The sequence below is a fragment of the Melospiza melodia genome, chromosome Z (assembly GCF_035770615.1).
Source record: "Melospiza melodia melodia isolate bMelMel2 chromosome Z, bMelMel2.pri, whole genome shotgun sequence".
Classification (NCBI taxonomy): domain Eukaryota; kingdom Metazoa; phylum Chordata; class Aves; order Passeriformes; family Passerellidae; genus Melospiza; species Melospiza melodia.
In genome coordinates, this window is record NC_086226.1 from 31,923,059 (window position 1) to 31,939,652 (window position 16,594).

Here is a 16,594-nt window from a genome sequence, read left to right on the forward strand (position 1 = left end):
TACCCATTCTTTTTCACTTTGCCCTGCAGCTCCTTGTCATAAACCTGCAGCTTCTGTCATGGCAGTGGTTCATTTCTGATAAGGTCTTCCAGTTCATCTCCAAACCATCAGGCAACCACTTCATAATTGGGGAAAAAAGGTGTCAGGAAAGCCTATTAAAGTAATTAGATACTTAATGAGGAGAATGATGATACAATAGTGAGTTGAACAGTGAATGAGGAGCTAGGGTGACTACATGCAAAGGCATTCAGTTCAACTACTTTTGCTCTGTCAACCACACTAAGGATTCTGGAAGAGCCCAAAAGCAGACACATGAGTGACTGTATAGGCTTATATGCCACAGTAATTTTTAGGACACAGTTCAGCAGCACTCAGCCATCTCAACAGAAGCCAAGCACTAAGGTTATCAACAGAAAGCTTTTGTCTCCCCTGGAGAGCAGCATATGTTGTAGCAATGAGGTAGGGAAAAAAAAATTGTATTTGACAGCTGTCAAACTATCTAAACTATGATTTGGATATGGGCTATTCTTTGTATGTCTGGATCTGGCACTACACTCATGGGGACAAACACTAAACAGTGAACAGTGGCAGCAATAGTCTAGTAGAAAACTTGACATGTCTGCCAGACAGTGACTTGCAGAAATGTGCAGAAGGTACCTTTTATAGACACTTTTCTTATTTTGAGACAGAGAGAACTGAACTTCCATATATCCACAAGAACCAAGAGCTTAAAATAATAAAATTCCTCTTTTCAGTGAAAGAAAATAACACAATATTTCTGAGAAACATAATGAGATTTTAATGCAACAAAATGACCTCAAGATTAATACAATGCTTAAAATATTAACTTAATTTACACGTTGTGCAACAAAAAAGACAGTCACTAAATACAAGTGAAGGAAGAAATAAACATTTGCTCCATGAAATTTAGGTATGCAACTCATGAGTATTCAAATCTCACCTAATAGAGTTACTCTTGTCTTTTAACTAGTCACACTGGAACCCTGAACACTTTGTTTCTGTATCTGCACCCAGCACAAGCTGTAAACACACACAAACACACAAACTTTTTCCTACAGAGAATACTGAAGTGATACCTAATAATTTTTTTCTGCAAAAGACTTACAGATCTGACTACTTAAATGTGAACAGTCACAGGACTTAGTCAAGACCTTGCTTAATCTCTCTGTTAATTTGATTAGACTCAAAATAATAATGACAAACAAAGATGGATGTTTTATTTATTTTATCATCAGGATCTGAAGATTAATATTATATATATGGAAGAGGGACTGCATTGAAAGCTAATTCTATGTTTCTGTAGAACACGACTATCTGTCCACTGTTCTTGTAAAGAATTTTATGGCATCTGTTAGATGCCCCAGTCCTTCAGAACCAACTAGAGCAGGCTGCCAGAGGGACACTGTTTACACAGCCACACACAGCAGCGTCACAGGCATCTGAAGTATCACATTACTTTAAAAACTAGTAGAAAATCATTTTCTATGAACTTAAAGACCAAGACCATGATCAGTCAGCTACTTTTCAATCACATGTCACTGCTAGAATCTAAGTTTTACCTTGGTAATCATACTCACTTTAAAAAAGAAAAAACTGTTGTAAACTGCAGAGCATTTGACCTCTTATACCCTTGGAAGAAAGCACTTCATGGATCCCTACATGGGACACTGAAGCCAGAAAAGGAGTATCTGATTTGTTGACCTTACAGTCCTGTATTTTTGGCTCAGATTCTTTAGCAGGTCAACTTTGTTCCCCTACATCAGCTGGCCCAAAAGAACCACCACCAAAGTACAGCAATCCTTTTCTCTCCAGCCCTGGTCAGTCACCATGTCATAGTCATAAGAACCAACTTCCCATAAGAACAATATCCCATGAAACTTGGTATTTTCTTTGGATCTTCCATTACTCTGACGACATGCCCTAAAATTGCTTACACTTCAGTTCTGAAGAAATCACCTGAGATTTAAGAATAAAAATAATTTGCACTAAGCAGACAAGGAAAAAAACTGATAAAGCATGTACTTTAGGGTGCCATTTTAAACCATTTTTCTGGCAAATGCACTAGAAAAATAATTCTTGGCATCAATAAGCTATCAGCAGCTGGAAGTCACAATTTCTACAAGACAAAAACCCTGATATTCTTTTGCCTTAACTCCTCATATCCAGAGAACAGAATCTGCTCTCAGCTTCTTTCCTCAGAACAGTGGAGTGGAGTGATCCTGGAGTTATCCTGGAAAGGAAATATTTGCCTATGAAGTATTCAGCCATTCACACCTTGTGGCATGACAAATTCAGCCTTAGAAAGCAAGCAGTTGTTTTTAGGTGCAGTTCAGCAAAACTATCTTATTATTTATTTTTTCATCTATTCCAGCGGCTTCAAAGACAGGAAGATTCAAAGTCTGAGGTCTTTGGAAATCCAGAATATAATGTGTATCCATTAAACATCCTTAGGCTCTCAGAAGAGTGATGTGATAAAAGCAGGAATTTAACTTAACTACTACCCAAAACATCCCTTCAAACAATAGTAACACATAGAATAAGCACTTAGATTTGTCAGCCTGCTATCATGCGTTTCTCTAACAGCTTTGAACCATATGACTGTTTCTCCAATCAATAAACTGCCTTAACTAAGATTTTAAAAAAATAAATCTCCAAAACATCAGGAAAATGTACTTCACATTAGACCTAAGGAATGTGCTATGTGACAGGTTCACTCAAATGTGACATTCAGGGTAGCAGCTTCCTCAAACACAAGCAAGAACCACTACTTATGGCTAAGCATATGATTTGTTTCCCTCAGCAATGAAGGAACTCACAGGAATAGGTAGAGTCCTGTGATGCAACTGAAATATGCAATTTACAAATAAACTAGGGAAGAAAACCCACCAAAATCTAAACTGCAACACAACCACACCATCTATTCTAAAAGAAAAACTGCTATTCAATCAAACGTAGGCTTGAATTACTTTATAATAGGAAAAAAAAACCAGACCTCTCCTTACAGAAAAATGAGAGGATGATGTAATAAAAAACTCAGCCATTAAGCATTACTACAGGACAGGTTTACTCAACTAACTGTAATTTTAAAGACCTTCATTTTAATATTTTTAAATATCAAATATTTTTTCTTTATCATCAAAGGAACAGTGTGCCCACATTAATACTGTTAATTATTTGTATCAGTGTAACAGTACCTCTTTAGGAGGTGGGAGGAAGATTTTGAGTTATGTGCAGTTTAACATGCACATGAACCAGTACACACAAGTACAAGTACACACTCCGGTAAAAATTATGCAAAACACAGAGCTGCAAATCTACCTTTCAGCTATGAATACTTCAATTTACGTCTTCATTCACAGTGGTGGTTGGAGGCTACATCCAATTCCCTCCTTCTTCAGAGGAGAACAGAACATAGCATTACAGAAAAAAATTCACTGAAAGAAATTTGCATGTATCAAATTTGTTATTTGTCAGACGCAGCAACTCTGCATCAAGAGCACAATGAATGTCACAGAGCCCTTGCTTCAACACAGTCTAGTCTGCAAATTAAAGCTCCTGTTAACCTCAAAATACATCACAGGCCTGGAGAAGTTATAGTCTCAAACAGAGAGAAAAACTTTTTTTTCCTTTCCCATCAAAAACAGTTAACTTGAGCACATGAAAGAATGCAGGTTGCAAACAGCTTTTCTACCACTTCAAATATATCATCCACTCACCTACATACTCTGAAGGTTTTATAGTTAATTAAAATATTATATAGATCATTCCACTACTGATATTAAACAGAACATTTCTAATAAGCATAAAGGTGAAAAAATGCCAATGGCTCTGTCACAAAATCTTTTTGCGTGCAACACTGGCCATGCGTGGGGTAGTAAGAAAGAAGGGAAGGGAAAATAAATCTCTTATCCATTCCTGCAAAATTTCTAAATATACCCTAGTCTCTCACCCCAAGAAAACCTTTGGAAAATACATGTTTCTAAGTCTATGTAGAGTTTATACTGTCACTTCACATCATATCCACACAAGTAAAACTGATTTATTTTTCTGAGTAGCCAAGAACATGCCTGAAACCTTAGAAATCTTAACATCTTCAAGAGATATGGTTGCTCCTTATCTGTCTTGGGCAGGTTTCCCAGTATTCCACCCTTGAATAAATCCTGTATACAGTAGGGGTTTTTTTATTGGTTGTTTGTTGTTTGTTTTTTTTAACGTGCTGTCTCGTTTTTATGACACATAAATTTATAAATCCTGTTTAAGATACCTGCTATGAATAATCTCATGGAATCTGACCCATCTAACGGAGACATCCGCACAGAGACACAAACGTTTTCACGGGTGTAACGTCAGTCATCATTCTATGGCTACCTTGAATGGCTACTGCTACAATGTAGATGCTAAACCAAATCCTTCTCCCATTTGCAAAAGTCCCAGGACTTCTGCTTCCTAGGGTCTATGGCCAACTGATCACAGCCTGCTTTCTCTAGGCTTTCAGGTAGTGTACTCCTGCAATGCACAAAACATGGCAGTAGGAAATTGGCACTTTTTCCCCAGAAAGAGGAATATTCTGAGAGTGCCAAATCAACTATATTCACTGCAGCAATTCAAATATGGTAAGACAAAACAGCATAGAAGAAAAAAAAAAGAAAGACAGAAAATGTTGAGGAAAAAATTGTCTGCCTTTGTATTCAAAACATACAAAATCAGAAATGCATATAAGTTTATAGTACTTCATTTTATTTTTCTTATCAAACCAAAGTTTATGGAAACCATCTCTGTCATCTTTTGTCTGCCTTCCAGGCTTTCCCAGTGAGAAAATACTGAGTCTTCAGTATTTTCCTTACTAGCTAACTTACATGCTGTTTCCAAATTTGAATCTCCACCTTACTCTGATATTAAATCTGTTGGAATAACATTTGGGTTTCAAGCACATGGAAGTTTTAAAAACATTATACTTATACCTGCCTGCAGAAAGTCAGCTTGATCTACTTGGTTGTGTGTATTTTATACTACCATGTTAAAAAACCCTTGCAATTTGAAATAAATGTCTTCTGTTCTAGTCAAGAACAAAAAATTCATTATAAAGTTAATTTTAAAATTACAAATTAATTTTTAAAAAAGAGAAGGATATGCGTGCCCTGCACTATGCTTTAACATCTATTTAAGCCCAATATCTAAAGATTTAATAGTTTGCAGCAGGTGGCTCAGCCAGCCACTCTTCACCCCTTCTTCTTCTGTTTTTTTATGAGTTTGGGGTTATTTGCTTTTTAAATTCACAAACACACAGTATCCTCTCTAGGGCTAGCAATGACTGGCTGGCATCAAGATAACCGGCATCTGTGTCCCTCTTCCATCATCTGCTAGAGAACTCTGCGACAGCCAGGGTCTCAGAAGCAGAGGCACAACTCCACAGTAAGACTGCTGCCGGCACCCAGCCAGGTTCAAATGTACTGTCCCCTGAGCTGCAGCCACACCTTTGATAACAGCGCAGCTAACCTCAAATAAGGTTCAAAATATAACTATCTCTATGGCACTTCAAACTAATAGTCATACAAAAGAACTGGCAAGTCTACCATAGCTGTGTATTTCTGGTTAGCCTTTTTGTGAATTGGTCTACAGAAGTTCAAAGCTTTATCTGTCTAGAATCACAGATAAAACTTTGGGGGATGTTCTTAAAATATTTGTATCATTTCTGATGCTTAACTAAGCTGCCATACTCTATCCTTTTATTCTGCCTGAAGAAAATGACCTTGCAAGCCCAACATAAGGCAGAGACTTTTAAGCAAACCAAATGTTCTGCTTTTCTCTCCACAAAATATCTCACAAACAAAAACAATCAGTCCACACCCACAAAAAGCTTAACTAGGAAATTCTGTATTTTGCTTATCCTATTTACACAGCTTTGATAGGCATTGCTTGCATGGTTCCTACTTGCAGTGAGACGAACCGCAGGTTGTCCTTTCACACTGTAAAAAATGACCCAGTTGTAGCAAAAAGCACAATATTTCCAAAGAACAGTGGCAAGATCACTATGCTGAATAAGAGCTTCCTCAGACTCCCATTAAAGAGGTCCCTAAGCAGGTGTAAATGATCTTTCTTATCTATGAAATGAGGAAACTATGTGACAGAGCCTGGGTTTAGGCACCATTTGAACAGCAGGCTGAGCATGATTGATAGCAAACAGATCTAACTTTAATGCTTTTGGAAACAGAATGTATCCATGCAGCGTGGACAGCTCAACAGGGTCATCTAAAAATTTCATCTGCTAAGACATTCTGTAAACTGTTTGATGCAGCTATGTCATAGATGGCATTGCATGTACTCCACAACCAGATTTTGTAGACGTGTCAAGTGCCTTTTAGTCAAGTACAGTATGGAGATGTTATTGCTTTGTGTTAGTTCATCCCCCTGTAGATGACTTAGGCTGGCATTTACTTGAGGGATCAGTTTTCTGATGACTAACTTGATTAAATGTTAGCTGCTCTGTGTTGCTAGAAGGGTGTTCTGTACTCTACTTCCATAGAGCAAAGGCAGAGAAATTTCCCAAAATATTTGAATTTTAAGCTCTAATTAATAGAGCAACATTACTTGCTCCCACATCCATCATTTTTTCACCAGGCAGATACTACCTGACAACTGTTGCTGTCTTCTCCAGAATTTCATATTTTCCATTCAACTTGGACTGCACAACAGTGTGGCTTCTCCTCCTACTCTCTTTTCTGCTGCTCTTTACTTCCAAATTAAGGCAAAAATACACATGCTTTGATTAACCAAACCTATTTAAAGCTATTTGTTCTGAAGCTGTCACCTAGACAATTGATTTAGCTGGCCTAAGAATGTGAATTTATGACTTTGGTAATCAAGCTTAAGTAACAGAAGTGGGGAGGAGAGTTCTCATCTCTTTTCCTGGGCATGCTCAACCAACTGGAGACAAGAGCATTCCTGATATTAACCACTCCACTCTTGCTAAGCACTTAACAGATTTTTGTCTTAAATGAATTTTCCAATATGACTACACAACATGTACTCTCTACTTTTGAGAAAATTGCTTTAGGATGTATCACAAAATCTAACACAAACATAAAGACAATATATTTAAATAAATAAAAGAGGCAACATTATTAAATCCTATAGCATGTTGTTAGCATTTTTAAACTTTGTAAGAAGAAGACCTGCTAACAACCAGAATCATTCTTTTAAATTTGACGTGACTCATTATTTGGCATCTCACTTGTAGTTTCTAAGCCTCCATTTACAAGATACAAACAAAATTATTAAATAACTTATTCCAAAAAGACAACTAAAAATTCTTAGTTGACTACCAGGATGGACCTTTAATCTTGATATAGACCTGAAGAAATATCTAAACTGGAACTTTATATTCTGTTTTGAAAGCATTACAAGTGCAAATGGCTTAAAAAAACAGGGCATAAATGATGCTTTCAGCCACTGTGTCTTCAGGTTGGAATTTGTTAGAACCAAAGAAAAATCTTTCTATTGCCTTTACACCTTCATTATCTATCTTGAGAACCAACCTCAGCATTCGGCATCCCAAACTTTTTTCAGCAAAACACTGTTAGAATCTTCTGAACAACAAACGTTATCATCTGCCTTATTTTTACAGTCTTCTCCCACTCCTTTCTACATTCATCACACACAGTGTCAGCCATAGTTGCCACAACAAATTACTGCATTGTAAGAGGAAATCATCACAACCGTAGTTTCTTTCTGTATCGTTACTCAGCTAAGTCACATAATAAAGACAGACATTTCCAATTGTTCTGGTAATAGTACATTCTGAAAGAATGTGGACTAGGGCATGGCACATCTCCACAATAATTTAAATTATACATATTATCTTTTAGACCAAATTTTTTTTAAACTTAGAGAACAGGCAGTTCAACTTGGTCAGCAAATAAAGCAAGACTTTCTTTTCAAGTAATTCAAGAAAGCCTAATGTTAGATTTGAAAGCTCTCTATATATTCTTACTTTTTCAGGATCAAACTCTAGGTTTTTAAACAAAACATTTACCATTTATCAAATTGGATAAACTCACTATTTTCTGTTAGGACTGCAAGTTCCTGTCTTATGAAAAAAAAAAAACAAAACAAAAAACCCAGAAATTGTGTTGGATTTTTAATATTCTAGAATCATGCACTTCACAGAAAAACTTCTGCAAAGAGAGCACAATAAAATCTTGTTCCCTGTCCCTAAATCTTAAAGGAGGATGAAGAGATAATCAGTCCTTGAATAAATTAGAGAAGGGAGACTATGTTCTCTATATTTTGTCTGAAAATTTACAATCCCTGTAGAAATGAAGAAATAAAACCTGGCTTCATTATCAGCTTTGGACACCATCGGCACAGTAAAAACCAGCACCATCTTTAACCTCAAGGAAGGACACTGCCTCAACGAAACAGAAAGGATACTACACAGCATCTGTTTCACATAAATGCTTGGCTGCTGAGTATAAGAACTTTAAGCAGTATAACTTCTGCTGTGTTTTAAATGCTGGCTGTTAATATGTTTCTGTATGATGACATATGTAGATTCCTGTTACCTAAACCTAAAAAGACAAAGCAACAATACCTTACAACTACACAGAATGTCACTCTATAAATAACATGTAACAACAGGCAGTTGTTGTTAAGGAAAGATACCTTCCTTCAGGCTTTCAAGATCAAATGTCTGGACAAGACCTCCACACTACAGTAAAGAGAAAGTATATAACAATAGCATAACGACTGAAGGCAAAAGACCAGGAATAAGACAAAAAATCCCCAGCAATCAGGCAAAACATAGTTTCTCTTCAACATCAGAAGCAGAAATTCCCGAACAAAATTTAACAGTGATGTCCTAGTGTGACAAATGAAAAATGCTTTGGTTTATTTTCATATAGGAGCAAGAGAGAAACCATGCCTACTCCAGAAAACTCAGGTTTTACCCTCATCAAACAGGAACACATTTCTCAGCTAAAAGGTTAAATGCTGACTAGAGAATCACAGAATGATTTAAGCTGGAAAAGACCTCTAAGATCTTCGAGTACAACCTTTGACCTATCACCACCTTGTAAACTAGACCACAGCACTAAGAGCCATGTCCAGTTGTTTCTTGAACACCTCCAGGGATGGTGACTCCCTCGGTGGTCATTCCAATGTTTAACAACTGTTTTCATTAAGAAATTCTTCCTGATGTCCAGTCTGTACCTCCGCTAGTGCAGCTCAAGGCTATGTCCTCTCATCCTGCCACTGGTTGACAGAAAGAAGAGAGTGACTCCTACCTGGCCACAATCTCCTTTCAGGCAGTTGTAGAGAGTGACCAAGCCACCTCTGACCTTTCTTTCTCCAGAATAAATACTCCCTCAACTCAGGAGTTTCCTCAGCCACTCCTCACAGCACTTGTGCCCCAGAGCCTGCCCCAGCTCCATTGCCCTTCTCTGGGCTCTCTCCAGCCCCTCAGGGCCTTTCCTGCAGTGAGGGCCCAGCCCTGGACACAGCACTGGAGGTGTGGCCTCAGCAGGGCCCAGCACAGGGGGACAATCCCTGCCCTGGCCCTGCTGGCCACAGCATTGCGGATCCAGGCCAGGATGCCATTGGCCTTCTTGGCCCCCTGGGCACAGCCTGGCTCATGTCCAGCTGCTGTCACCAGCACCCCCAGCTCCTTTCCAGCCACTCTGCCCCAGCCTGTGGAGCTGCCTGGGGCTGTTGTGACCCAAGGGCAGGACCTGGCACTGGGCCTTGTTGAACCTCACTCCACTGGCCTCAGCCATGATCCAGCCTGCCCAGATCCCTCTGCAGGGACTTCCTGCCCTCCAGCAGATCAACACTCTCACCCAACTGGGTGTCATCTGCAAATGAAAAATGCACTTGATCCCCTTTTCTAGACCATCAATAAAGATATTAAACAAAAATGGGACCCATAGAGTAGAGTCCTGGGGAACGCTACTAGTGACCGTCAACTTTTGGAACAAAATAAACTTTTGAAAGCTTGCTTTTGCTCTCTTACCAGACAATGAAAAGGTAAGGGAACTAGCATTTTTCTACAATATCTCATATAAGAAATCAGATTAGATAAGTTTTAAATATAGACATGCAAACACCTATAGGTCAAAGGAAAAAGGAAGTAAAAGGTGCAGTAAAAAATTCTGACAATCCCTCTGTCTTTGAGAAGAGATAAATAGATGAAAATGACAAATCAAGTATTCTGGATTACTCCTCATCATGAGCCAAAACTCCCCACTAAGATAAGATTTCTCAAAACACACATACCCATATGATCAGAAAATGTTAGGAGACTTTAACAAGGATCTGCTACCTGCTATTGAATCACAGATTCAATTTTTGATTAAAAATTGTATTTATCTACATGAATTAAATATTTCATACAGATTAGGTGGCAGAACATATAAACTAGACTGCAAATGATTCACCCTATTTTTTAAAAAAATCCAAAAAGTGATATTATAACACACTTAAGCAGTATCTACACTATCCCTGAGTGGTCCCTTTATGAAAGAAAATTTACTGGGTTTTTTCTTTGCAGAATGCATGCTCAGATAGGAACGTGTATGTTTAAATCCATGGACTAGTGGACAGTAAAGAGGAAATGATATGCCTTTCACATGCGCTTATCACAAAGCCTTCTTGGAACAAGTTCAGGTAAGACAACTACTATGCAACTAGATCTCCTGAAACTTTCTTCAAGAACCAAGTCAAATTCTACTCCAGATAATTTAGGAGAGGTTACAAGCTCACTGAAAAACCTAATAAATATCCTCAATATTAAGTCTACTATATTTACATAAATAATAAATAAGATATACAGAAATCTAGAATATGAAGATCTAGGTGGGTTTCAAATTAGAAGAATATTAGACTCCATGAGAACTCTTCACAGGAGACTGTTTTCTTGCTTCTAATAAGCAACCTCACTTGAGACTCAGAGTGAGAATTGGGTGCCAAATAGGTTGCCTGTATATCGAAAAGTTTAAAAAAATCCTACAACCATAAAACAACCATTGCTCCAGAATCCAATAAACCCAACAAGAGAACAGCTCTCAAAGAATATAACTCATTATAAGTTGGCTGCCTTTGCAACACTTTCAGTGGTGCAGTAACTATATTGGTTTTGACAAATGTTCACATAGTTACCTGAGCCAGTTCTCATAAGTGAAAGTTTATACATACAATAAACACAAGGAACTTACACTTCCTTGAGCTGCCACGTGAGCCATACTAAAATTACAGTCCAGTTTGTATTTCTGTGTAACTCAACCACTGCAATCCAAAAAATTACATTAAGGAGATACACCACATGCCTTCCACTCCTCCTGCTTTTTACCCTTTGTTCTTTAAGGTCAGGATTTATACAGCTATTGTCAACTTTATCTGCTGAGATTTTTAACTACAACTGTACTAATCTATCATTTTAAAATTTAAAATAACTAACAATTTAAAACAACTGACAGTTATGAGGAGATTTAGACATGCATGTTTTATAAACCAAGGAATAAATGCCATACCTCCAAGTTCTTTTACGTTCAAAATTGCATTCTGGAATGGCACTGCTTTTATACTAAAACCTAAGGAGAGAAATACAGAATATTAGTAAGCTATTTGTTAAAGGGGCCATTTGGAATCAACTGCACATATTCAGAAAAAACAACTTTTTCCATCAAGAACCAGGATTTTGCCAGAGAAATTCCATTTCAATAGGTTTAAAAAGTAAGTTCAAAGGCAGTGGGAAGGGGGTAAGAGGTGGAGGGGTGCCACAGAGTGGAACAAGAATAAATCAGGATAAGAAATGTAATTTTCAATTATAAGTACCTGGCACACAAAATTTAGCACAAAACTTCCATCCAGATCTTCTGCCAGAATATACTTCTATAAAATCATCTTTTACTGCATCTAGAGCTAAAGTGGACAATCCAGACTACCAATAATACGAGGTGATCATTCTGCAAATTTTAGGAGACCTTGAAAACAATGTGCAATTCAAATGATTGTATTCTTCCATTTAAACTCCATAGGTTTTGGTTACAACTGGATTATTAATTCTTTCCATAAATGTTATTGACTGAAAGATCCTTCTACAGACCTTAGTTGGATGTGTTAATGGTCATAAGCACGCTGGAAATATCTAAGAGTCCTCTATTGGCCTGATTTTTGCTTAAAACTGAAATAAAAATAAAACAAATCCAACTAAACAGAAAGAAAACACTACCAAAATGTGACCTTTACCCTTAATTGAAAATTCAGACAGACAAAAGAACAGGAATGTGAAAGGCTCCCAGCCATACCAATGTATTACACACTAAATTTTGCATGTTTAGTTCATACATATATATAAGCATACATAATACTTTATAAAGGAAAAATTATGTGTGCTCTTTCAGCAAAAAATATCCAGACAGACATTAAATTTATTTCCATCTAGCACAAGCAGTTTCAACATGATTACATACCTGTGAACTGAGTAAAGAGGTTTTGAGAAAATGTGCTTCACTTCACGTATATTAGCTATCACTTAAGAGAAACAAGATGTTTTTCCTCCCTGGTAGATGTTACAGTACTCCTACTATGATCAGTGCTAGATACAATAGAGGAAAGTACAAGAAAATCTGAAGGGAATAACTATGAAATATTTTGGGGACTGTTATCTTTAGAGAAATCCTAAACTCGTTCTAAAAAAAGGTAAAAAATGGAATGGACCTGAGTGGCATTGATGAAAAAAAGCAAAAATATACATTATAGCTTGAAACCTGAGTGGAGAAGTGGTCACATTGTATTCTTGGATTCTCCACAATATTGTCTGATATGCCACATTTAAGATTTATTATAAGCTGAGTACCCTAGATGTGCATCATTTTGGTTTGCCTGCCTAGTATTCTCCAGAGCTGGTTTTCATTCCTCAAGTTACCTAATCATATAATGGTATTTTATTGCATCTCTCTCTAGAAAAACAAAATCAATTTAATTTTTAATTAGCAGTATTTTCATTACTTTCTCTGATAGCTCTATACTTCTATTTATATTGCTGTTACTATTTATTTAAGGGTCTAAAATATTTAAGTATAATATATTTTAATCCCAGAGATAAAGCTCAAGAGAGGGATAAAAAGAATTTAAAAGGCTCATTACTCTACAGTTTCTTTCTAACTTTTTTGAGTTAGTCATCCTCTCATAGCTAACTGTCAGATCTCTCTATTACAGAGGCCACAGGTTAACTATTCACAGGTTAATAAAAATACTATTTTCTTGTACCTGTTTTACATTTTAATTACATTTCTATTAAATAATCTTATGTTCTTGTAAATTAAGAAAACATACACTGAAAAGCAGTTAGGGTTGCTATGGCACAATCATGAAATTCAAGCCCATGAACCACAGTTACAGCACAAAGCCATGTTACGGTAAACACAAGGTACTCGCACAACACTTAGTATCAGTTCCATCAGCAAACCAACCTTAACAACTGCTGCAGCCACTGAACCTGATTTCTTCAACCTCCATGACTTAATCTGCCCTCTTTCTGAACTTTCCAGCCAGGTATTCCCTCTTCTTAATTCACGTGTCTTTTCCTGTTTTTTCTGGTGCTGTTTTGTTCTTTGTTTGCTTTTTGTTTGTTGTTTTGGGTTTTTTTGAATCAAAACATGTTTTTCAGTATTAGGCATTCTGGTTCACCATTATCAAGATGCCTATTCAAATTTTTTGGACTTAAGATACATCTTATCTGTGGTTGTACTGTCTGTTTTTATGCATCTCCTCAGTACCACTCTAACTTTCTCTAAATTAATTATTTGATAACAATCTGCCCTTACTACATAAACAAACCTGTTGCTCATCTAAAAAGCTGGGATTGTCACCAAAAATTGCTATTTTCTTTTTTTTTTTGGTTGCTATCATATACCACAAGGCTGCATGGACCAAGTACATACAGAAACAAATCGCAATTAAAGTCTCACAGCATCACTGTCCTATTCTATTTTACAGCATATTCTCTTCCTTTTTCTCCAATACATAGTGAGACTGTTTAAAAATCAAAAGTAAAATGAGAAGAAACATTTTAATGTGTGTCTACAGCACAGTACTACTGTATGTTATGGTTCTGCTTCATTAGACCACACATTTTTGATGTCTAACATATTCCAAATTACATGTTCTCACGAATATTCCCCATATATGAACAAATACTGAAAGAAAGTAGTGGTAGCTTCAAAGTGATCCATTAGGTACTTTCAACAGCAAGACAAGTAGACTGAAGTTCTCTACGGGCTTTGCTATGTGTTTCAGCAGTCATCTTTGGGCAATATCCCAGCACACCATGGAATAAAGGGAGCATCCTACCTGTGGTAGACACGATATTCTCCGCGCTTTCACTGCAGAGCTGAGACAGAAGACTTGTCTTGCCAGAGCCAGAGAGGCCTATGCAAACCAAGTCATACTCAGGTCGTGGTGGTGGCGGTCCCTTGCAGCAAAGTGCTCTAAAACACTGCCAGGATAGGGCAAAACAAAAACAAAAGGAAGAGGTTAGTTTTCTTTTTTGGCAAATGTTTATTTCTTTAACTTTCTAAGAAGGAAGTTTATAAACCTGAAGGCATTGGAGAGAAGCAAAGTATTATTTCAACTTATTACTTTGACTAAGTCAGCAATTAATAGACTAAGACCACCTCAACTAAAATCTAGAAAAACTTTATAACAAAACAAGTATACATGTTAACTTTTCACCTAAACATCAAAAAGCTGTGTGTCCGTTTCCCAAGTAGCACAAACTGCTCACACCACGAGACAGGCTCATGCCCTATACAGCTCTGCAGCTGATTATGCATGAGTTTCCTTCCTGTGCTAATTTCATGCAATACCTGGTGTGAATATCAGAGCCAGTCCTGAGCAGCGATTGACCAGGCTCTACCTGTTGTCACAGAAAAGAAACAGAGACCTTTGCTCCACTAATATCCTTTCCGGGCTTGCTTTGTCACGCATTTCAGCTCAGAACAACAGCTTGTAAATAAATAAATAAATAAACAAATAAATCTTTCTGGACATAGATCTAGTAAAAACCAGATAGATATCTCACTTTCCCTGGAGAAGTGCAAATTAATCACAATGTAAACAAATAAAATCTCTCTACACAAAGCCTACTTCAGATTTCTGCTCACTTCTCTTAAACAGTTTTGCCAAAGTAGGCCAAGTTTTCCGAAGGGTTCCTTAGGCCCTCATTAAGTTCTTCAGTTCTTTGTTTATATGCAATTTAGAAACTTTTAATGTAAAAATCTAAGAGCATACAATTCCAGGAAAGCTAGGAAATTTATATTTTATGTATGGAGCATAATTACCCACTGATTTCCAAGGCAGACTTCCACCACTCCAATAGACATAGACATAAATAACTTTTTCCCCAGTATCTGCCACCTTTATATCAAAGGAAGACATCTGCTCTAATAGGGAAGGGAAAACATGTCTGTGCAATGAGCCCTTTCTCACACATTCTGTTTTTACATAGCCCCAGCTCTTTATTTCCATCTTAACCACAAGTCTGCACTGCACTGATTGCGGGAAAAGAAATCCAGTCTTTACAACCTTAACCTAGTTTGTCTTGACAACTGCCCAGGTTTTCTCACTGAGGGCTACTGGAGGAGCAGAGAAACTGAACTGATGTCAGCAAGGCTCTAATGCAAACAGTGGGGTCTGACCCTGTGAGCAAGTCGTCCAGTGAGAATGTGATTATAAAAGGACGGCTCACTCAACACAGAACTTTAATTGGATTCTTTCAGTATAGACGGTAAGCTATTACACATGCTGCCAAAACAGTTTTCATTGCTTTGAAGCAGCAAAAGATAAATTCAGTGAAAGCTACAAAACTACTTCAGCATCTTTTAAAAGAGGGAAAAGCAACACTTCAGGAGAAGTAAGAATATGTAAAATAATATTTAAGCTGAATAAAAGCAGCAGATTTTAAAAATAATAGCTTTGCCTCTATGAAGATTTGATTCAAAAATTATTTTCCTTAAGGTTTGCTCTTGTATATGTCCATATCTCAAAGGAATAAACTTGTCTACTAGCTTTATTTACTGCTGTTCTATTCATTTACTTGTTTATACTCATCTCACAGGTTCTACAAAGCCACAGCAAACATTCTACAGTGGTACTGAAGTGAGAAAGGCCAACTGAGTTCATTGAAAAAGATAAACTCCTTTAAATAGAGTTTCCATTTAATGGATATCAAGCTGAAGGGTTGTATGAAATCCTTCAGAGCTTGCCAGAGCTCCTGAGGCTGTGTGTCAGACCCTCTATATCCAGTCTTTAAAAGGATTCCATTTGTCCCTGTCATCATGGCATCTTTGCAACAACCTCTTGATGTGACATTGAAAAACATAAAGGAATAGATGAGCTGATGGAATTCTGTGCTTCTCTGTCCAGCCACTGTGCTGGTTCTTATGCAACCAAATGTGACACTTGACCCCTGACAGCAACTAATGACATATAGTTCTGTGAAAGATAATTTCTGCTCTTTGTAAAACATATATGGAGGCTCTGCGGGTGACAGGCAGGTTTGTGAAATTCAGTATCTCTC

General features: G+C 37.2%; 1 protein-coding gene across 5 annotated transcripts in view; it reads right to left on the minus strand.

Annotated features, from left to right (window-relative positions):
* ARL15 (ADP ribosylation factor like GTPase 15) overlaps positions 1-16,594 on the minus strand; it is a 225,796-nt gene that overhangs the window by 131,825 nt on the left and 77,377 nt on the right. For all 5 annotated transcript variants that reach the window (XR_010031362.1, XM_063181353.1, XM_063181351.1 and 2 more), the window contains 2 exons: positions 14,368-14,512; positions 11,544-11,603 (listed from right to left, as the gene is read on the minus strand). Coding sequence is in view for 4 of the 5 variants with exons in the window: in XM_063181353.1 (XP_063037423.1) it covers positions 11,544-11,603; positions 14,368-14,512 (205 nt within the window). In the remaining variant the exon portion in view is untranslated. The remainder of the gene's footprint in view (positions 1-11,543; positions 11,604-14,367; positions 14,513-16,594) is intronic.